The sequence below is a fragment of the Seriola aureovittata genome, chromosome 9, assembly GCF_021018895.1.
Source record: "Seriola aureovittata isolate HTS-2021-v1 ecotype China chromosome 9, ASM2101889v1, whole genome shotgun sequence".
NCBI lineage: Eukaryota > Metazoa > Chordata > Actinopteri > Carangiformes > Carangidae > Seriola > Seriola aureovittata.
This window is the reverse complement of record NC_079372.1, coordinates 235,577-260,376: the sequence shown is the minus strand read 5'-3', so window position 1 is coordinate 260,376 and position 24,800 is coordinate 235,577. Positions and strand designations below refer to the sequence as shown.

Sequence of the window (24,800 nt, the reverse complement as noted above, 5' to 3'; positions counted from 1 at the left end):
CAATGTCCTTCCTGTGACCATACTGTCAGCATCCTTCACACGAGGTAACACACTACATGACATCCAGAATGTCCATATTATTATTATTACAGTCAAAGAACTGCTGTGTAATCCACATTTATAGACTATTAGCTTTGGGAAATGTTTATATTGTTGTTTGATCAATTAACCACTTGTATTATGATTAATTCCAGGTTTGAAGGATGTAATATGAAATCAACACTCCTATTACTCCTCTCTCATTATTAGTGCAAGTAGTATTATATGTTATTTCATTTAATGTTTTGTGGTCATGGTGGAAGACGGATGTGCGAGTTTATAAGTAAACTCTAGAATTAAATTATTCCAAAGTTCAGTGGAAATTTACTCTATTCTCCAAGTGGAAACACAGGAAAAGACGGGTGACGCCCCTGAAAGATGCACCAGCCCCCAGGGGATAAAACAGTCGTGAACAATTCACACAAAGTCAGATGAAAAGAAGCCAGAGAAGTCAGAGAAGAAGAAAAGGCCTGAAAGGTGAGAAGAGGTCAGAAATGTTAGAAACACAAAAAAATTAGAAACTCTGCAAGATGCTAAGAAGGAAGAAGATGTGAGAAATGAAGCTAAAAGCTAGAGGCTGAAAAGCTGAAGATAGAAAACGATGCAGAAACTAGAAGCTGAGAACTTTGCTCAAAGCTCAGAGTCCCGGCTCTGTAGCCAAGTCAAGTTTTCCTTTTTGAAGATTTTGGCAACTTTAGAGTCATCTGGTCAACGCCAGTCTCCTCTAAAGTTATCCAGCCAAAGTGAAGAGCATTAGAGTTTATTTCGCATCAACCCGCAAGAGACACCAGCAGTTAACACCTCTGCACGACCGCCTGCAGAGAAGCCGAGCAGAAATCAAGAGTTCCCGAGACAGAAAGTCTCCTGGCAAACTCCACCAGAGCTGAACCGCTGAGACACCGGCAGAATCCGTCATCGTGATAACGGGACACGGCCTCCAGGAGAATCCACCTAGATCTAGATGAATTTCCCAGTTGTGGGATAAAGAAAGTTAATCTAATCTAATCTAATCTCGCGTCTCCGGGGTTACCATGGCAACCACAGCCACCTGGGTTCCAGCCGAGGGTCTTCAGCTACAGCGCAACTCACAGTAGGCCGGTCTTAACACTCTGCTCATGACTGGGTTGATGTCGAAATAAAGTAATATTTAATCATCAAACCTAATTCGTAGATGTAGCATCATTAGATGTATAGCCATAATATATTCTCTCCCACCATTGCCAACTCATCACACTGCTCATTTCATTATTATTTTCATCTTTATGATTATTACACCTTGCATTTACTCTGTAGATAGCAGTTTAGTTAATAAATTCCTTTATTTACACCCAGTTGTTGTCCTGTTGTATTCTTTTGACGTAGAGACTGGAGATCCATTGAATGGAGAAGTCATGGCTTCTGATATGAGATGATAAATTTATCAATGAAGTAATTCACTGTTATCCTCCCAGAGGACTGGTGCCCCATTTCAACTACAGTAAATTCTAAATCATGGTGTTAATGCTACAGATGTTTGGCGTGCTGGCTGTGTGAGTCCAATGTTTTCTTGAGATACAAGCCATCATTGCATCATTGACAACAACCAGGCTACTGTTTACTTACTACCATGTACCTAATTTATTTAATTACTTTTGCCAGTGGGTTGATCTCTGCTGCAGCTGAAACAATCAACTAGCTAACTTTGCTATACTGTATATTATATAATTTACACAGTGACTGATTGTGATATCACTTTCATAATAGATTAACTGCACCTGTTAGGATGGGACAATTATAATTATTTTTAGTACATAGAGTTTGGTGACCTGACATTATGTCCAGCATAGCTCCACCTATCATCAACCTGATAACTGTTCTAATAAGCCGGAGTAGTTGAAAGCTGATCTGTGGGTGTGCATGGTTCTTAAGTAAAAAACTAAAAATGAAATGAGGAGATGTGACATGACTTGAGACTTAAACAGCTCTATGTAAACTCACTGGGAACTCCGGAAACGAGCCGAAGGGGTCGTAACACGCGAAATGCTCGGAGGGCCTTGACGTCAAACCCCCCAGGTTTACCCCCAGACTGGCCACCAGAGTCAGCGTCTTTGGTTATCATCTCCAGAACCACACTGAACAACCTGAAGAGAAAAAGAGGTTTGTTGGTGAGGGAGAGGAAAAGTAAAGATAGATGGAGGCAGAGGTTTGAAAGAGAAGAAAAAGAGGGAGAGGAGAGCAGTAGTGGAGATGCCATCAAAACAGAGCAGAAAGGATGAGAGCAAAAGAGACAGAAAGCAAAGCCATGTGTCCTCTTTGTTCTTGTCTCTGTGTACATGCATGTGTGTAGTAAGTATGTGTGTGCTTTTATATAGTTTATGTGTGTATGTCTTTTATTTCTGTGCATATTTACCTTTAGCTTTTCACATTTCATCAGTTTACATCCACTGTAGTCAGGTTGTCTACTGATAAACCATCACTCTAAACAAGGCCTTGTGTGTGTGTGTGTGTATGTCTGTTTGTCTGTGTGTGAATGTGTGTCAAAGTACATGAGCTACTATATAAATGAGTGTTTATGTTTGCATGTAAACCTATGGTTTGAGCTTAACTGTGCTCAAAGAATAATCTCACTGTTTGTTCGTGTACGTGTTTTGACTGTGTGTGTTTGCACATATATATATATTGTTAATTTGCTGCCTATGAACTCACCCCACAATGACAATGACAAAGTCCAGCATGTTCCAGCCGTTTCTGACATAGGAGTTTTGATGCATGACCAGGCCATAGGCAATAATCTTCAGAAATGTCTCTATAGTGAAAATGATCAGGAAGGCATATTCTACTGTTTCCTGCATGGAGAGAAAGTAAGAATGGAAGGGAAGGAGAAAGTGAGGAAATAAAAGAGAAAATAATAAAGATTATTCATCAAACCTTTACCAAAGAAATTCACTGAGCAAAATAATGTGCATGGGGGAATCAATGCAATGTTTAAGAGAAGTATAGGCTCAAAAAAGGAGAAAACATATTCCCTGGTTACCACAACATTTGGCATTGCAACTGATTTCTTTTTTTTTCAAACCCAACAGAAAAGTATCTTTGATTTGACTTTGATCCACAGCCTCATGATTCCTATCGACTTAAACCTAGATCAGGTCCATGCGTCAAAAAAGGCAGATTGTCTAATAGTGTATTACTCTGTGTCTAATAATGACACACTCACACTTCACCGCAATTTCATTACTACATCAATCCTCCAGTCACAAAAGCCTAAATTTAGCACTTTTTCAGGGTTAAGCACTTTCACTAAATGTAAGGTGAGATTTAATTTGCATATCAACTCCAGAGGACATGCTGACTGGAATATTTTTTAACAAGGCTAGGTTAAAACCTCGTATATGGCTGGACCGCATGCGGTCAATGTGCAAAATAGAGGAAGTAATTGAAAACTGTTGTGGAAGCACTCTAAATAACTGACATCATCGCATTGTATTTGCATTCTTCCTAGTCTCAGCTGGTTTCAGCCCTATCCATTTGCTTCTCTCCTCCTCTCTGTGCTCACATATACAATATCTTACGACAGCTGATTGATTTTGAAAGAGATGATTTTGAAAAATGATCAATGGGGAAACTCCAACTCAGTCTTGTGGCTGTGCAATGGTTGAATAATCAATCAACTCTATCACTCTCTGAGCTATTATTGTACGGGTAAATATAGCATAAATAACAGCTCAGTCTTTGTCTTTAACTGATGTGTTTGGTGATTTTATCAGATGGCATCGCAGTTGCAGCAGAGCAGCAGATTGGAAATGGCTTGGAATGGAAGTTAACATTTAGTCTTAATGGGCCACGTTTCACTCACTATTTCTGACAACAGAAACAGAAAAACATGTAAATGAGAACAGCTTTATTGGGAATTCAGTCATGGGAAAGTCAGTCACGGACATTCATATATATAGGGCTGGGCCTTTAAAGTAAAATAAAATAGAAGCCAGTGAAAACAGACAGCAATTGTCAAACAGTAGTCCACCATGTGTTATACTGAATCCCAGACCTCCTCAGCTGGATGACAAATGGCATCATTGTATCATCATATTATATTCTAATATGTGCTTCTATATGCTAATATGTACACACACAAAAACACACACACAGCTGACTTGTATTTGAGGTGTAAATGTGTGGGTGCACAAGTGTTTGTGAGCCAATGCAGATTGGTAAATTAGTTTGTATGTATCTCTGTGCATATGTAAATACACTCTTCATGTGTTATAAAGCTTAATAATGTAATAAGAATAGTAGCAGCAATGCAGAATTTATTTAGTCAGTTCAAATAATGACAAACAAGATAGGCAGCAAAGAGAAGACAGATAAATGAAGTTTTTATCAGATCTGAAATCTACATGCATTGAAGAAAGGAATGTCTGGTTGTAAGTACTGTACATATGTGTCATGTCCCATTTTCTGGATGGTGAGAGCTTTACAGTTTTCTGTGATTGCTTACACACTAAAAGTGAATTTATACCAGAGTATCATAACCTTAACTTTTGAAACCATGCCTTACACAAAGGAACCAAAAGTAAAAATTACATTTTCTACTTTACACTTTGTTTTCAGTTCTGCAACACACACTTGTAAAAAACACAACACACTTTTTCAAACTACAAAGCACACCTGAAATTTGCACCACACACATACACAGAAATTGAACACCACTCAGTCTGAGTCTTAGTGCTACAGATAGACCTCAGGTGAGCTTCTGTGAGAACTTTACAAACATGGAAGCAGTGAAAGTGAGAGGAAGAGGAAGGCATAGAGGGGGTGGAGGAAGAGGGCCAGAACAAAGAAGACCTGGCAATAGATGGACACATATGGACACTGACACTTAGGTAGCCTGAGCAGAGAGGCCAGCTCAACCTCAGCCAGTATGTCTTCAATCACATTATGATGCATTCAGGTGTCCCTCATAAACACAGCACAGGAAGTAGTTGTAGTTAGGAATAAAAAGACAAACTGGACACTTAGCAATGAGCAGTGACAAAGGAACTCATCAAAACAACATCCAAGGGAGAGATGACACAGCATTGCTTGTGCTGTTTGATTGACAGATGATCTCTGGGAAATACAGTGCAGAAATACCAAAGCAATGACCACAAAAAAAAATATTTATATAAAAGGTTTAAAAAAAAAAGTCATCCCAAAGATGAAAACTCTCTAGTCATATTCTATGTCCTGCTGCATCAACAGGGTGTTTCCATGGTAACATTGTGTCTGATGATGTTAACAAGACATTTCCACATACATCTATTTATCATATTTAGACATTGTTACATTTTATCACCTCCACCTTCTCACTTCTCTTTCCTTTTCCCCTTTCTGTCTTTCCCACTCATAGTCTATCTTTCTCTTCCTCTCTGCATACATCTCTCTCTCCTTCTGTGACTCCCTTATTGCAACATCTAGTCAGTTGGCAGCTTTTCAAGCCTATTAAGCCTCGCACTTTTGTTGATTTAAAGGACGCAAACACACAAAGTGCACTCAGACAGTGTGCACAAAGATTCACACAGTCACATTCACACTCACTAAAAGACACTGATGACTACTGTAACACGCACAGCCAGTCTTCACACCCACACACACAGGCAATACACACACTCGAACTGTGTTTCTGAAAGGCAGCAAGCCGACCACACAGACAGTTTCACACAGATATTATAGATGCTCCTGGCAATGGTGATTTAGAGACAGCCAAGTTAGAACGTGTAGTTAAACATCAGCCATTGTGATACAGTGACACCAAAGCTAGCACCAGTGTGTTTTAGCTCTATAAGTGCATGTAGACTTTTTATTAATGCTGACCATTTTCCACTGCAGTCTACTTTAGACACTAGATGGCCATTTTCATATTCATCTGCTGAAGAGAGAAAATCTTTCTGTGCTCACCTTAAATCTGAGTTTAACACAGAGACACAAACAGGATTCGTGACATCACAACTATTTTGCAAGCCAACTGTGCAACTTACACATGTGATCTGTAAACTTGAATCTCTAGTGCAAATACTGTACACTGGAATTTACTTTTCAGTGAGGTAAGAAACATCTTTTGATCAGAAATTACATTGTTGAAATGAAAAATATTAGCTTTTTCATAGAGTCCTGATCTTTAAATGAGCTAGCAGATTTTAAGACTTTTAAACTCAGCAATGGGACTCTTTTTGTGGAAAACATCATTTTAGACACAAATTGAAAGACACAGTGTTTTATATGTCATAAAACATTTCTGGAGGGACTGGAAAAATCAATAAGTAGACTTACTGGATCTCTGCAATTCATAACAACACAACAACACAACACAACTGTGTTTTTGTGGTAATGCTGTTTGAGGCTGCAGTTACCTCAAAACAATAATAAAAGTTTGACAAAAATGAATGTAGACTTGACCTTCATTGTGATGAATTATATAACTCATTAGTCTGCCATTTGATTTTCCTACAATAGAGCAGTAATATGAAATATTTTCAAAGGACAAATGGACAGAAAACATGTTAAATCATTGCTGTGGTTCTTTTCTGCTGCAGAACAGCCCAGATGCTTCCACTGATCATCATCATCGTGTAAATATTGATTTTTTTTCTACAACGGCTGTGTCTTTGTGCTCCTAATTGTTAACTAGTGTAAGCTGAGTGGTGTGCGTTTACAGTAGCTGGGTGCGCCATGACTCAGAGCTGTTTCACACTAATAAGAGCACATGAACACACACCTGCCTTCATCCAATTTAACATTTTGCTCCATCCACCTGTTGTTTACACTGGTCTGAAATGTCAAAGACTCTTTTGCTCAGTGAACAGCTGACAAAGTGTGTGTCCCAATGTGTCTATCTGTCTGTGTGTCTGAATCAACTGTATTCAGGTTGTGATGCAGGAGTAAGACTGCGCCTGATTTACTACAGGACAAGATAGACAACAAATGAAATGGTCACATGATCTTACATACCGAATTAACACACAAATACATGTATAAACAAACAGAAGTGCACACACAATACAAACAATGCAAATGGAAGAGAAAGCAATTACATTAACACATATTAAACTAACTTACTAACAAAAAAAAAAAATCCCAAAAATGAAACTTAGTGTAGTGGCACATTTATACACTGCCTTCATTACCTTGAGACAGTGTGTTGGCCTATAAGTATAATTTAATTGTAACACTATTAACAGAGGTACACTCTATTTTTTAAAGTTATTTTGCAAATGATTGTTGTATAGTTAGCTAAACTGCTGCTTATTTTCTGTGTGCTAAGGTATACTTTGTGATGAAGGGCTACATATAAAAAAAATGTACACACATTTACAATAAGTAGACCATTTCTTAAATGCCCGAGCCAACTGTATCCCAGGAATTTTCCTGCCCATACAAATGCAGGATGAACTGACACCCAAACCGAAATGAAAAATAAAATCCCTGAAACAATGACTCTTGCAGACAAATTGTTGCAACAACAAAAGCATCAGCCAGCAGTTTTCAGAGGGCCGGTGCATGCACACAATGCCATTTAATAATAATCAAAACTGAACACTTAATAGTAAAAGCTTAGCAGCTGGAGTCCTGCAAAGAGCTTTAATCACTGTGGGTATCTGAGCCTAGGTTATTTATGTTTTAACCAATGTGTGCATACTATATTTCAACTTTAGTAGTAAGTAATTTATTTTGTCTGAGCGGGTAAATAAAAATCAATGATTAAACAATTCTAACAGGAACAGCAATTTCAAAAAGTTTTTATACACTTTATATTTTCAAAATAAAAAATATTGTTACGGGTCTGTGGACAGTTTAAATTCTGCTATTTCTCTAATACAGCAAACTAAAATGAGACCCAGCCAAAAGCAATTTTGTATTTAAGCCCCTAGTTTAGGAAACTAAATAATAATATGAGGACTCATGCTGAGCTCATGTAACCTCCCTCCCCTCCTCCATGTAAGGTTCATACCTCATGATAGCTATAATACACATGGCATGATGTTACATAATAAATATTAAATCCCTATTATTTTTCACATCCCCAGGGGGGTTCCTGGTTAGTAAGTGGAGTGTGAGAGTAACACGTGGCTCAGGCCTGAAGCTGTTTTTACCTGAGAAAACTAGTGCAGTCAAGTGAGGAACGAAACAACAAGTGGCACCCAAACCCTGTCAACCTTTTTCTCCTTTTGTTCTGATAGAAATGTGGAGGAGACTGGGAAATGCAATGACCACACTAGTATACTGAAGAGAGAGAGAGTTCAGTTTTGTTTTGTTTCATGTAAACACCTTCCCAAAAGGATAAATGACGCAGTTAAAGTCATCGGGTCCCGCTGCTGTTGTTTCCTGTGTCCACATTCAGTGAAGCTCACTACACTAGTGCATTATGGTACTCTCCTTCTGTGTTTGTAGTATGTGTGTGATAGGCATAATGTTGCCATGGAAATCCGGCTTGTTTCATGTGTGGGCAGAGAATGAGACTTGAAGTTGTGGTACTCCAGACAACAGCCTCTTGTTCAGCATACAGGGTCATTACAGATACATTCAGTGAATGCTCAGTTCTTTCACTTGGACATTTTCAAAATAATATGTTATTAAATCTTTTTTCGCCAACAAATGCCCTTTAAATCTGCAAGACTAAAGTGAGAATTAGCAGTATTCCACACATAGAAGCTGAGCGAGCACTATTAAATCATTAAGTAGGTTAATAATTAGTAGGTTAGTAGGTTATTAAGTTTATATTTGTTTGAATCTATAAAATATAATTCCACAAATGAATTACCCCAATGTCTAAGGAGAAGGACAGTTTAATTGAAATAAATAAATAAATAACTACAGAAGTACGAAGTAAGATCAATATATATATATATATATATATATACATATTTAGGGTCTCAATAGATTATTCATGTTATTATATGTTTGTGTGATACATATGTTTTGAGGTTATTTTTATCTCAATTGACAAGGCCTCACAGTTTTTGCATAATGCTAATCAAACCTCAGCTCCACCCAGGTTCCACCCATGTTGGCCAAGCTTAGATTTTCTGGCTTCAGTAAAACAAACCAAGTAGAGACCTCACTGAAAAGTACTTCAGAAAAGTATGGAAGATTCCATGAGCCCTATGCACAGTAGGTAATGCCAGTTGGCTAGTTTGTTGTGGAAGAAAAAGGGCTAAGTGCATTTGTCCTGCTTTCCGTTAAACTACCTTCCATGGCTTTAAGATGTGTTTACCCAAACATACAGCCAAGCACAACACCCCGGCACCCAAAGCAGAGAGAAGGTGAAGCAGCTTCATTGATTTAAGGAGGAGCAGTGCGTCCTTTAAGCTCCCAAATCCACTGTTTTGGGAGCTGGACAAGAAATTTTGGTTGCTTGAGTTGAAGCAAGCTCATCATTTCTGCAGAGGATGAACAAAATGTCCTAGATGATGTTTTTGCATTCACTGACTGAGACTGTGGAGACTGTTTTCAGTCAGTGGGAGTATATCTATATATCAATATCTATCTGTAGAGTTTGGATTAAAGGAACTCAGAGTTGTGCCATTATTTTAAAATATTTAGGGCTCTGCAACATACAGTGTTTAATTGACTGACCTATAACTATGGTGTCAGCAATGCCTCACAGAATATGCTGTCTACTGCTTTGAAACGTGATTCAATACCCTGCCATGTTTTATCAAATAGGTGCAAGAGCTTAGAGCAGAGTCGAGTCATGTTAAAGGTACATTGAGGACTTTTTTGTTAATATTTTTACGAGTGGTCCCCATTTTGTTAGTATCATGCAAACATAGGAGTAAAATTAGGTCGTGGCCGGCCAGAGCTCCTCCTCCTCACGTCCAAATCACACCCTACGTTTCCTTCAAAATCATATCATTATATCACATATCCCACTTTATATCACCTATCCCAGACTACTACAATGTGAGACATTTGATGCGATTTCTACACCCAGACCGATGTTAACAACGAGCTTTATGGTATCAATTATAAGACGTCATCAAATGCACATGCCTTACGCCTTTATTTGACAGTACAGTGTTGAGAGAAAGGAAATGCAGGGACAGAGGGTTTGACAAATGAAACGTTGTTGCAAGATAACTGATGAATGTCAGTATGTGATTGTCACAAATGAGCAAGGTTTTTCAATGTATTTATAGTTTCATATTTATGCACCTTTCTCATACTCCTTTCATTTTCATATTTATAGTTATAATAATAGTATAAACGGACTGCTGTTCCCCTCCGTTGTGATATATAGATAGACAGATAGACAGATAGATAGATTATAAATGAGTTAGCCATAATCTGCAGTTAATTTAATATGATTCCATTTCTTAAATTACAGTTTATTATTACAGTTGCAACATTATCAGCTTCCACATAACATCTGACCACATGTAAAGTTTACACAGGACATTTGTGAAGGAGAGAAATACAGTCAGTAGTGACAGTATCCAATATTAAATTGTTTTGTAGGTTTTGACTGCTTTGAAAACTGCAAACAAACAGTGCTTGAAGTAAAGCATTAGAGTAGTCACATCACAGCAGGGCAGACAAAGAAAAATAAGAGTAGGGGAGCAGAAAAAGAAAGGAGAAGGATGAGGGACAAAAAAAACGATAGAGGTACATACAACGAAGAGACAGAAAGAAGAAAAGACATCAGTGTCGTGTGATGTTTTCAGGACAAACAAAAAAATGTTGAAATAGAGTATAAAATTGAATCGTCCATCAGCTCTCTGATAATCTGTTTGTGAGCCCTCATTGAACTCCACAGACAACAAATCATTGTTGTTAAACACAACACAACAAACTGCATCTTGAAATTAAACACATTTCTTTCCCTCTTTTTCATTCAAAACAAAGGCTGTATTTATTGCAGGTTTAGTGTATCACATTGCATTATACTGCAGTTCTCTGCATGGTTACTACTGGCTACTGTATTTACGCTCTGTCTTTAGGCTGTTCATTGGTGTGTTCCATAAAAAGTGTAACTCGTAGCAGCAATGGTGAGTTGGCTGTACTTTGCAAGTGCCAAAGTATGTTGTGTGAATCTTCGCAGTTAGATCAACAACTTAATTTTTTTGTGCTGTCCCCTGCACATGTCCATCTAATTAATTATCTGAATGTGATTTCAGTTTCAGATTTCATGAGTTTTTCTCATGTATTTCCAAAGATAGTGCTGATGCTAGACCATTAGTAATATAGCTTATAGCATAAAATATAGGCACAAAAAGGCACTATTTGAACAACATAATGTTTTAAACCACAAAAAGAACCACCAACTTCTCACAAATATGATATTTTGGAGAAGCAATGTACACAACTCAAAACAATTGTTATGTTAGCAAGCAGTGACCTCTAGTGGTCATAATAATTATGATGTAGCAAAGGAGGAAGTTAGGTAACATAGTTACAAAGTCCCTGTAGAGAGGAGGTTCGGTGAATGGCTAGGTTAACAAAACACAGGACTTAGACACAGGAGATCAGTGTCTGAAACCACTCATTGACCAAATCATTGTTGTTTCTTCAATCCATGATATCCTGTTCCACAACCTTAGAGGAGAAGGTCCTCTAACCTTAAGGAAGTAACCCAAACCATGACTCTGTCCTAAAACCAATCAAGCTGTTTTTTTGCCAAAATCAAACCAAATCGTGCCTGTTAAATGTACATTGTACATGTTACTTATGGTAACAATGATGACAAAGGTCTGGTATGCCTGCTGCTGTAGGGGCACTATTGTGGGAGATGCTCCTGTGGATCGTATCAGAGTAAGGGGCAAACAACCTATATGATGGTTTAGGTTGGAGGGCTTATTGCAACATTTAGGTGTTTTGCTGTCAATTGTAGGTTTGTTATTTTCTTTACCATTATATTAAGGAATAGTTTGACATTATTGGGAATATGCTCATTCTTTCTTTTGCTAATAGGTAGATACTAGAGCCAGAGGGAAACAGCTAAAACAGCAAAAATAAATCTGCATATCAGTGTCTGTGCTGCTCACTAATTAAAATATCTCATTTGTTTAATCCATACAAAAACCAAAGTGTGGTATTTTGGAGCCCAGCCACATCTGTTTCTGGTGCAATGATAATCTGCTGCCAAGCTAATGATTTTGTCAAATAGAGCAAACAAAATACTTGGAGCAAATGTGCGGCACTGGCAGTGCTTAAAACTTGAACAAACTAATTTGATTAAAGACAGGCAGTACATACTTTGAAATTGGCATTTAAATTTCAAATTAACATTTATTGTCATTGGCGTATCCATTTGCATTAATTTATGAATTAATATGGGTGATTCATACAGTATCTGTTGTTATTCTCCACATATGAATATGAACCAAAACAGTAGGTGTGGTTGGAGAGACATATACAGTCCATGCTTCCAAGACTTACTGCTCTGCACTAGTGATTAGGTTTGTATGATTTAAATAGGGTCCCTCAGTTTTTTTATGGAGATATTAGATATAACTAGAGGTTTAGTTACACATATACAGGTATGTCAGCTGAGATTGGCCATACAACCTTCAAAAGGTAACTGGTATGGCAAATGGATTAACAGTATACACACATGTCAAGACACCACTACATAACATATTAATAAAGAGCTTTAGAGGTGCTTGTATTTATTGATTTATTTTTTTATTTTGCTGTTTCATTTTTAAGTGGAACCAAGCTTACCGCTGCTGATGATAGCCTCATATTTCCCCAAATGTTGAACTATTCCTTTGTAGCGTACATACTTAGCCTGGCATCAGTCACAAGCCATTAAAGAAGTTCACTGTAAGGAAACGCAGAGTTATGGACCCAAAATTGATACTTTCTTACTCTTCCCACCATCAAAGTATTAACCTGATAAGAAACAGAGATAAAGGACCCCTCTCTCACAAACAGACCATGCTTTTAGCATGTCAGAGGGATACACAATGAGACCAAGGGTGAGAGGGTCAGTGCCACAGGATCAACCAATGAACACCAGGCTAACTGGAGAGCATAGGCCAAATCTCCAGTTTGTAACAGTAAGACTCTGTCTATTGATATTTGATTGTTTCTTAAATAGGAAAAGTAACATCAAAAGTACTGATTATCACTAGGGTGGCTCTCTGTGCCAGGCATGAATACACACGCACGCACGCACACACACACACACACACACACACACACACACATACACGTGGCACAAAGTGTTTTCAGAGACATTGAAAGTGTGTCAGAGACATTAGGACTTGATCAAAATATCTTGCCCCCCATTTAAGAAATTTCAGGAATTATTATTTTTTATATATTATTAACAGCGAAGGACTTTAAAAAGCAGGCTGAAATCACTTTGTGATAGTTTGATTATGGTTTTCGTTTATTTTGAATATTTGTATTTACACGGTGTGTCTAAACGGTCTCGGTAGCTGACGCCGCTCAGTAGCGGAGCGAGCAAGACGTCAGACAGCAGTAGTGAGATTGTCAGGCACAGATGATGAGGACTGACGTGTGTGTTTATTGCTGTTCCTACAGGTAAGGGGTTCAGAAACCATAACCGGAAAGGAATAGAAAAGTGATATTGTGTGTAAAAGCCTCGGACTGAACGTGACACATGACACACAGGCTAACACTATTAGGGCTCGCATACATTGCGACGCTAGTTCGCGGCTAGTAGGGCCCTCGTGCATTGCAGCGCTAGCTTGCGGCTATTCGGTTTGCGTGCATTGCGGCGCTTAAAACGGGGACAATAATAAATACTTTGGTTTAAATAGAGTTCATTGAATAGAAATATTTGGGTTAAAAAAGGGTGTTCAGTACATGATCACATGTTACACACACTTTGAATGTTTTTGACCTGTTTAAAGTGTAAGTTATTGTGAGTTACCTCAGCTCAGCAGTAGCGGAGCGAGCAAGACGTCAGACAGCAGTAGTGAGATCATCAGGCACAGATGCTGAGGACTGATGTGTGTGTTTATTGCTGTTCCTACAGAATAAAATTGAATGTGCTACACAAGAGGATTGCCGTTCTTTTAAGTGTAACACACACACACACACACACACACACAAACTAACCTCCTTTCCTCTGTCCCTCTCTAGATCAGTCATTAACTACAACCCGCATTCCAATCCTGAGCAGTGACCAGCACAACACTCAGATCTGAGGAAGATTACTGTATATAATTAAATATCTAACTGTTCTGTAACTCATGAGATGTCTCTATGTAATAGTTCAATCCCAAACTTCTGTCCTATAGAATGGTTGAAATGTAACATGTAGTCTTTAAGACAATGTCCTTCATGCGACCATACTGTCAGCATTCTTCACACAAGGTAACACACACTACATGACATCCAGAATGTCCATATTATTACTATTACAGTCAAAGAACGGCTGTGTAATCCTATTAGCTTTAGGTTTATAAGTCGTTTCATTGTTTAATGGTCATGGTGGAAGATGGATGTGTGAGTTTATAGGTAAACTCTAGAATTAAACTATTCAACATTTCCATGGAAAATTACTCTCTTCTCCAAGTTGAAACAAAGGAGAAGACGGGTAACGCCCCTGAAAGATGCGCCAGCCCCCAGGGGATAAAACTGTTGTGATCAATTCGCACATTGCTCTAAGACCAGCTGTTATCCCCAAACTCCTGGATCTTAGCTCCTAGCCCTTTTGCACTTTCTCCCTTATTGTCTGCATTTTTTGTTCTTTCTTTGCCACATGCTCCAAGTAACTTTTTCTTTGTCTGATCTTTCGTTTCATAAGTCAAGTCAAGACCAACTGAACCAAAAGCCAAAGTGAATTGCATTAGTGTTTATTTCACATCAACCCGCAAGAGAAGCCGGCATATAACACATCTGCCCACGACCGCCTGCAGAGAATCCTACCAGAAATCAAGCGTGCCCTAGACAGAAAATCTCCTGGCAAACTCCACTAGAGCTGAACCGCTGAGACGACAGCAAAATCTGTCACTGTGATAACAGGACACGGCCTCCAGGAGAATCCGCATAGATCCCACGTCTCCAGGGTTACCATGGAAACCTCAGCCGCCTGGGTTCCAGCCAAGGGTCTCCAGCTACAGTGCAACTCACTGTAGGCTTAACATTCTGCTCATGACTGGGTTAATGTTGGAATATAATAATATTTAACCACCAAATCTCATTCGTAGATGTACTGATAATTAGCTGTATAGCTATATTGTATTGCCATAACCATAGACTGTATATAAAAATGGATGTAGGCTGCAGGGCTGAGAAGTAAAGCCAATGCGGAAGTGACTTTAAGTGCAATACCACTGAGGGTCGCTAGGGGTTGGCTCCAAAAAACTCTCTTTCTCTATAGAAATACTCAGTGAATAAATTTTTCCACAACTCATTACGGTATCATGGGCTAAATTCACACCTCTTGTTCAGTGTTCTGGTGGTCCATCTGAAAATAATCATCTAATTAATTAGATATTAGGCCTTTCAAACAGGTATTTTTGGGGGCATGCCTGTTTGATTGACATGTCTGGTCTGCATTGACTGATAAGCTGACGATGCAGGCCGGGAGGTCAGTCACAGGAGGATTAGTCACCGGAGGACAGCGCGGATTGTATGTGCATCGTATTGAATAAGTTGTCTTAAATTTCTATCATTTTCTCAATATTTGTCGGTGGAGGAGGAATTTTGCACTGACAGTTTTGCCGTTAGTTATTTCGTTCTAATGAGTTTTCGATCCACGGTAATTATGGCTCATTCTTAGGTACTACAAACAGACTGGTTTGATGCTGATATACAGTTTTCGGTATGGAAATGTTTAGTTAACATCCAAATCAATATTAGAGTTAATGAGAATTACGGATGCAATTTGCTAACCTAGCTAGCTAGCTAGTAACTTAATGTTTGATATGCTAACCATACCTGGTCCCAAACATGCAAAAATTTGTAAGAAAAGAAATTAATATAGTTTAACTCAGCATCATGTTATTAGCAAAAAACAGTCGCTGATAGAATATTCCTACATGCAGCAAAACATTCAGGCTTATCCCATTAACTTGTTTTCTGTCTCCTCATCTCACTGGTGTTGTATTGAGTACAATACACAATGAATAGAAGAACATTATCTTAGGGGTAGGGGGTAGGGGTTTGTCATTTAATATTGTAAACTCATACACAGCAGTCCTCAACTGAAGCAGACATTCATGCATCTATCCTGACAGTTGATACATGTGTGTGATTAACTGTGATTGACCATGTCTTAACTAAAGTGTTTGTGTTTTACTGTCATTCAAAGGTATCCTCACTGAAAACTGAAGGACTGGTTCCTACAGAAGGACCTCATGAATGGAGACTGCATGGACATCCTTAGTTTTGAAATGGGCAGTGATGATGATGATGCCAGGAACCACTTCCAGTTCAGCTTTCTCTGATTCGGACATACCAGCTGTTTAGACATTTGTTTGTGTATTATTCTCTGTCCTCAGTGTTCATAGGTTCAGTTTTTTGCCTTTTCCTTAATTTTTGCTGTTGTTGATAGATGATAATAATGACATTTTTAACAACAGGATTTATAGATATCACAGTTTTTACGATTGCTTACATTTTTAAACCTGCACGATTTGCACAACTATGTGCACATTCTCGGCCTCACAATTTTTGCAAAACACTACACACAGTGTTTTGCAAAACATCAATTGTGTACATTAGACACAACATTCAAAACTGAAAGCCTTTGTGTGTTAATTGCTAAACACTTCCACTGAATCATCACACTCAGTTAGCAATCATCTGGACTCAGGATGCACATGTGAAGACACATGTAAACCAATCAGATCACACAGAAATCACAGCTTGATAATAAATAGTCAGGTTTGCTCTTTGGTGTGACCAACAATGGAGGTTAGATAGATAGATAGATAGATAGATAGATAGATAGATAGATAGATAGATAGATAGATAGATAGATAGATAGATACAACCCAACCAAGAAAATGCTGGGACGATGTGAAAAATGTGAATAAAAAGAACACACAGTAATTTATAAATTTCCCTTAACTTTTATTTCATGGCAGGGAGTATGAACACAAGATAAGTAATGTTTTTTTTTGTCAACATCATTTGATTTGTAAATAAACATCCATTTTTGCCATTCAGGCTTGCAACACGTTTCAAAAAATACTGGGACAGTACAGCATTTACCACTTTGTACTGTTCCCACGTCTTTTAACAACACTCAAAACACGTTTAGGGACTGAAGTAATCAATTTACTAAGTGTTTCAGGCGTTAGTTTGTCCCATTCTTCCTGCAAACAATGTTTTAGGTGCACAACAGTTCGGGATCTTCGTTGACGCATTTGGCGTTTCAAAATGCGCTAAATATTCTCTATAGGAGACAAATCAGGGCTGCAGGCAGGCCAGTCAAGCACCCGCACCCTTTTCTTATGCAGCCATGCCTTTGTTATGGCTGCAGTATACGGTTTGGCATTGTCTTGCTGAAAAATGCATGTGCATCCCTGGAAGAGGTTTTGCCTTGAAGGCAGCATTTGCCCCTCCAAAATCTCTATGTACTTCTGAGCATCGATGGTGCAACGCAGAAGTGTAAGTTACCCTTGCTGAACGCACTGATACAACCCCATACCATGACAGACCCGGGCTTTTGCACTTGTAGCTGGTAACAGTCCGGATGGTCCTTTTCTTCTTTGGTCCGCAGCACACGCCGTCCATTTTTTCCAAAAAAGACGTGAAAAACCGATTCGTCTGACCACAGTACGCGTTTCCACTGTGCGATGGACCATCCCTGATGTCTCCGAGCCCAGAGAACTCGACAGCGCTTCTGAACACTATTTATGTAGGGTTTCCTTATAGTACAGGTTTAGCTGGCATTTCCTGATGTAACTACGTACTGTGGTGCTTTAGAGTGATTTCCTGAAGTAGTCCCGAGCCCATACAGTTATGTCACTTATTGACGAATGACGGTTTTTAATGCAGTGTTGTCTGAGGGCTCGGATATCACAGCCATTCAGTTTAGGCTTGCGTCCTCGGCCTTTGTGCACGGTAATTCCTCCAGACTCCCTGAATCTTTTGACTATGTTATGTACGGTAGAGGAAGAAATACCCAAATCTCTTCCTATCTTTCTTTGAGGAACATTTTTCTTAAGCAGTTCAACGATTTTTGCCCTCACTTTTTGGGAAAACTGGCGATCCTCTTGCCATCTTCGCTCCAAACGGACCAGGCCTTTCCTGGAAGTTGCTTTTGTACCAAATCATGATTGCAATCACCTGTTGACATCACCTGTTTCAAATCACATCACTATTTAGTAAGAATACATCATTACTACCCATAAACTGCCCCCGTCCCAGTATTTTTTTAAACGTGTTGCAAGCCTGAATGGCAAAAATGGATGTTTATTTACAAACCAAATGATGTTGACAAAAAAAAAACTTTACTTATCTTGTGTTCATACTCCCTGCCATGAAATAAAAGTTAGGGGAAATTTATAAATTACTGTGTGTGCCTTTTATTCACATTTTTCACATCGTCCCAGCATTTTCTTGGTTGGGGTTGTAGATAGATAGAAAACTCCCTGCTACCCTCAATTCTCCTCCATCTCTTCGTCCCATCAGTCTTTGTTCATGTTGAGGAGCCGCTGTGACAACAGTCTGTTGTCTAACACACTGAAGGAAAGGATGCAAGGCAGATTTGTTTTTACTAGAATGGTGCACGACAAAAATGTGATCGTTTCTGTTTTGATATGAATTCTGAGATTGTTTTGAAGAGTGTGTTTTTTAAGTTTTGTCTTCATGAGGACCAATTTCAGCATTGGACCTTGAGAATGAGGACATTTTTGGAAAGTGAAGACATTTCGTCCAATCCACACTTCTTCAAGTGGCTGTTTAAGTCTTGGTATTAGGGTGAATGTTAAGGTTTGGGTTCAGTTTAGGGTCAGTGATGAGGTTAGGCATGTAGCTTTGATGATTAAACTAAGGGTTAGTGATAGAAAATGCATCATGCATCCACGTGAGATCATTAGGCAGGCTGAGCTACAGAGCTGAAGAGGGTAAAAATGTAAACACATGAATACGCACAACCATGAAATGACTGATACATGTGTTCTTGAAAAGATGCATACAGTGGTTGCCACTAAAACTTTGCTTTCTGTTCATTGTGTACTTCAGGATTGTGAACTGTGTGTAGTTCTGTATTTGGTCCCTCACAGAAAATACATGTACACATCCTATGGCCCATGTGCAAATGAAGGTTGATTAATTTTGTGTTATTTGAGTTAAATCTTTGTTTCAATCAGCCAACTTTAACTTTACAAAGCAACATATCTGGGCAGGTTTTTAGTATGTCAACTGCTTCAAGTTGCAAGGTAAACGACACAAATCTAGTTACTCACTTACTCAAGGCTGCAAACAACCGGACGGGAATGAGTTATCCAGAGAGGATGAGTGTGAGAATGACAGGAGGTGACAGGGGCAGGGGTGTTAATTGTATAATACTGTAGCTGTACATTGTCATTCTGCAGATGGCTGCTGTTCAAGATACATTTTCTTTTCTGGTTCATGCACTCCTTGATTTCAGTGTTGTATATGACGGGTTTGATTTGTGTTTTTCAGGTGACTGTAGTCCCCCTCGTTCTAACTCTGTAGCCTATAAACCAGTATGTGTGCATGCTTAAATTGATTAGAGAGAAGGGCTGGCACATCCCTATCATGCATGACATGCCTAGATCAGCTGGGAGCATCACACACACACACGCACAGAGCAGACGCAGGTTCACTCGGTGTCACTGACCCTCAGTGATGACTACACAAGCTGACAGAACACTCGATGCCATGTGGTTCAGATCAGTGTGTGTATGCGGTGTGTGTGTTCAGTCTAATCCTGGTCATCCCCCATCCCGCCCAACAGGTAGCCTACTGCAGCCTCCCATAATGCCCTATTTGTGACCAAGAGCTGTGATGATGCCTGGGCCACATGATGTAAACAGAAAGTCAACAGAACATTAAAATTTAATTTTTTCAGATTGGCATTGCAAACAAGTTGTCTTGGTTAACACAAAAAAACGAGCAGAATCCAAATGACATATCATGATTAAATCTAACTATTAGTAAGGAAAAGACCATAAAGTGTCGCATCTGTTCTCCTCACCGAAAATTTTGAAAAGAGATTGCAAAAATGTTTCATTTATTTCTCATATAGAAAACTATGAGATCTGAGAGAAACGAACATGAGACTGTAGCTTATTTCTCCTGTCCTTCATTTTTTTTCTTGAGAAGAAACCAGCTCCCAGTCTAGGTCCAGGAGGCAGATACCCTCTCTACGTTTATGATTAGGCTACAAACTTTCCTCTTTGATAGGGCTTATAGTTAGAGCTGGCCCAAGTCAGTCCATCCCTTAGTTATGCTGCTATAGACCTAGACTGCTGAGGGACTCCCATGATGCACTGAGTGCACTCTCTCTCTCTCTCTCTCTCTATCTGCATTTATATTGTATTACTTAATGTCACTCACTTTGTATTTTTTCTTTCCCATAGTTTGTGTTTCTCCTCTCTGTGTCTCTCACGCTCTCTCCTCATTCTGCAGGTATCTCTGTTTTTGGAGCAACAGGATCCAGATCTGCTACTACAACACTCATTATTATTATTATTATTATTATTATATTTATGTACTTATTATTTATCCATTTATTTGTGTTATTGATAACACTAGTATCTATAGGTATTAGTATGATTATTTTCACTATAACAATTAACGATTAACAGTACATACTGTATATCCCCCCCTCTTTCTCCTCTAAAACCCAACCGGTCAAAACAGACCCCCCGACCCTGATACCGGTTCTGTTGGAGGTTTCTTCCTGTTAAAAGGGAGTTTTTCCTCCCCCGTCGCCAAGTACTGTGGGAACTGTTGGGTTTCTCTCTATAATACAGTAAGGTCTCATATAAAGGTGTAAAGGTATAAAGTGACTAAGTGATTGGTGATGTAGTGTAAATACCTGGCCTGGCATCAGTCACAAGCCATTAAAGAAGTTAAGGCGTTCCAAGGCCAGCCAAGAGATATAATCCCTCCAGCGTGTCCTTGGTCGGCCCTGAGGCCTCCTCCCAGTGGGACATGCCCGAAACACTTCCCCAGGGAGGCGTCCAGGAGGCATCCTCACCAGATGCCCGAACCACCTCAACTGATCCCTCTCGACATGGAGGAGCAGCGGTTGTACTCCGAGCTCCTCCCGGATGACCGAGCTCCTCACAGATACTTAAACTCCTCCACCTGAGGCAGGACCTCCCCCCCGACCTGGAGCGGGCAATCCACCCGTTTCCGGCTGAGAAGCATGGCCTCAGACTTGGAGGTGCTGATCTTCATCCCAGCTGCTTCACACTCGGCTGCGAACCGCCCCAGCGAGAGCTGAAGGTCGGTGCTCGATGAAGCTAAGAGGACCACATCATCCGCAAAAAGCAGACGAGATCCACCTGCCACTGAACCCAAACTCCTCCACCACCCGGCTGCGCCTAGAGATTCTGTCCATAAAAGTTATGAACAGAACCGGTGACAAAGGGCAGCCCTGACGGAGTCCAACCCTCACCGGGAACAGGTCCGACTTACTGCGCGAACCAGAGAACCAGACTCAAACTCCTTTGGTACAGGGACTTGATGGCCGCTAACAAGGGGCCATCCACCCCATACTCCCGGAGCACCCCCCACAGGGAGCCCCTTGGGACACGGTCGTAAGCCTTCTCCAAATCCACAAAACACATGTGGACTGGATTGGCAAACTCCCATGCCCCCTCCAGCACCCTAGCGAGGGTAAAGAGCTGGTCCACAGTTCCATGTCCAGGATGAAAACCACATTGCTCCTCCTCGATCTAAGGTTCGACTACCGACCGGACCCTCTTTTCCAGTACCCTGGCATAGACCTTACCGGGGAGGCTGAGGAGCGTAATTCCCCGGTAGTTGGAACACACCCTCTGGTCACCCTTCTTAAAGATGGGGACCACCACCCTGGTTTGCCACTCCAGAGGCACTGCCCCGATGTCCACGCAATGTTGCAGAGGCGTGTCAACCAAGACAGTCCTACAACATCCAGAGCCTTGAGATACCCAGGGCGGATCTCATCAACCCCCGGGGCTCCGCCACTGCGCAGTTGTTTCACTACCTCGGCGACTTCTGCCCGGAGATTGGATCATCCATCCCCAGGTCTCTTGGCTCTGTTTCCTCCACGGAATATGTGTTGGTGGGATTGAGGAGCTCCTCAAAGTATTCCTTCCACCGTTCGACTATATCCTCATTTGACGTCACCACTGTAAACAGTGTGAGCGAGTTGCCGCCTTCCCCCCTGAGGCGCCGGACGGTTTGCCAGAACCTTTTTGGAGCCGATCGATAGTCTTCCTCCATAGTCTCACTGAACTCCTCATAGAGTTACGGACCCAAAATTGACACTTTGTTACTCTTCCCACCATCAAACTATCAAATTAATAGGAAACAAGGACAAAGGACCCTTCTCTCACAAACAGTCCATGGTTTTAGCATGCCAGAGAGACACAGAATCAGACCAAGGGTAAAAGGGTCAGCTCCAGAGGATCAACCAATGGACACCAGGCAACTGGAGAACATAGGCAAAATCTCCAGTTTGTAACAATAAGACTCTGTCTATTGATATTTGATTGTTTCATATATAGGACAAATAACACCAAAAGGACTGAGTATCACTAAGGTGTGAATCCTGGCCTCTCTGTGCCATGCATGAACGCACACGCACACACACACCAACCTCCCTTCCTCTGTCCCTCGCTATATAAGAGTCATAAACTACAACCCACATTCCAATCCTGAGCAGTGACCAGCAGAACACTCTTCCCAGACACAGATCTGAGGAAGAATATAGAATTAAATATCCAACTGTTCTGTAACTCAGGAGATGTTTCTATGTAATAGTTAAATCCCAAACTTTTATCCTATAGAATGGTTGAAATGTAACATGTATACTTTAAGACAATATCCTTCATATGACGATACTGTCAGCATCCTTCACACAAGATCCATATTATTATTAGTCAAAGAACTGCTGTGTAATCCACATTTATAGACTATAAGCTTTAGGAAATATTTATATTGTTGTTTGATCTATTTATTTATTATGATTAATTCCAGGTTTGAAGGATGTAATATGAAATCCACACTTGTATTACTCCTATCTGTCATTATTAGTGCCATTAGGTTTATATGTTATTTCATTTAATGTTTTATGGTCATGGTGGAAGACGGATGTGTGAGTTTATAAGTAAACTTTAGAATTAAACTATTCAAAAGTTCTGTAGAAAATGACTTTCTTCTCCAAGTTGAAACAAAGGAGAAGACGGGTGATGCCCCTGAAACGTGAGCCAGCCCCAAGGGATAAAACAGTCGTGATCAATTAACAAGAAACTGGGAGAAGCTAGAGAAGGCTAGAAAGCTAGAAGCTGAAAGCTCTGTAGTCCAGGTTCTTACCAACAGCCCGGCTCTTAGCTCTAAGCTGCTAACCACAAACTCATGGCTCTTAGCCATTTTCGCACTTGATCATTTTTTCCGCGTCCTTTATTATTTCTTTGCCACGTGCTCCAAGTAACATTATTTTGTCTACAGGCGCAATCTTTTATTTTTATGAGCCAAGTCAAGACCAACTGAACCAAAACAACAGAAGTGCCTCAAGAGTAATTTTGTAACTTTAATTATTATCAAGTTTTCCTTTTTGAAGCTGCTGAAACTTTAGAGTCATCTGGTCAACGCTAGTCTCCTCTAAAGTTATCCAGCCAAAGTGAAGAGCATTAGAGTTCATTTTGCATCAACCCGCAAGAGACGCCAGCAGTTAACACCTCTGCACGACCTCCTGCAGAGAAGCCGAGCAGAAATCAAGAGTGCCCGAGACAGAAAGTCTCCTGGCAAACTCCACCAGAGCTGAACCGCTGAGACACCGGCAGAATTTTATTTCGCATCGACCCGCAATTGTTTAGACTTTTCTCACTTCCTGTTTTTGCTGCCCCTGTGGTCCAAGGCTCTTTCCATGGCCTGGTTGCCTTCCTTCCTGTCCACTGGCCCGTTTATCCTCGGTCTGTTCATGTTGCCAGTTCATGTCTCCTGTTTAAGTTCTTGTGTTTCCCTGTGCTTCCCCTGTGTTTCACCAGTGTTGTGGAAGCTCTTTTGTTTAAACCTTTTGCACCGTCTCCCAAGTGTTGGCTGCATTTTGGGTCCCGCCTTACCCCTCAAACCCTGACACATAGGCGTAGTATCATTAGCTGTATAGCAATAACATTCACACTGCTCATTTCATTATTATTTTCATCTTTATGATTATTACACCTTACATTTACTCTGTAAATAGTAGTTTAGTTAATAAACTTTATCAATGAAGTAATTCATTGTCCTCCCAGAGAACTGGTGCCCCATTTGTGCCAGAGGGTCAATTCTAAATTATGGCGTTAACGCTACAGTGATTTAGTGATAGAATTGAATTGAAAAAGTCTCACAAAATCTCAAATTAGTTTCAAATGAGATCTCATCAAGCTCTGAAATAATTCTTAGATTTTCACAACTTTTGTGCCTCTTTTTGATCTCAGGCAGAGAAATCAGAGAGCTCTCTCCATAAACTCAATCTATCCTCATCCCTGCCTTTAATTCCACAAATTCGTACATCTCATAATAAATTCAGACAGAGAACTTAAAGTGGATCTTCAAGAGGAATGTACACATTCTTCAGTAATGAAACAAATTCAGGGTTAGAGAGATCTTTCCTCTCATGTTGAGTTCATTCAAAAACAGATCAACAGTGTTAC

At 39.9% G+C, this 24,800-nt stretch overlaps 1 protein-coding gene across 1 annotated transcript in view; it reads right to left on the bottom strand.

The window, feature by feature from the left end:
• The window catches only part of cacna1db (calcium channel, voltage-dependent, L type, alpha 1D subunit, b), a 153,515-nt gene that overhangs the window by 102,450 nt on the left and 26,265 nt on the right, over positions 1–24,800 (bottom strand). Inside the window, exons 4-5 of the mRNA XM_056384105.1 lie at positions 2,725–2,864; positions 2,017–2,159 (exon numbers count right to left, since the gene is read on the bottom strand). Coding sequence (XP_056240080.1) covers positions 2,017–2,159; positions 2,725–2,864 — 283 coding nt within the window. The remainder of the gene's footprint in view (positions 1–2,016; positions 2,160–2,724; positions 2,865–24,800) is intronic.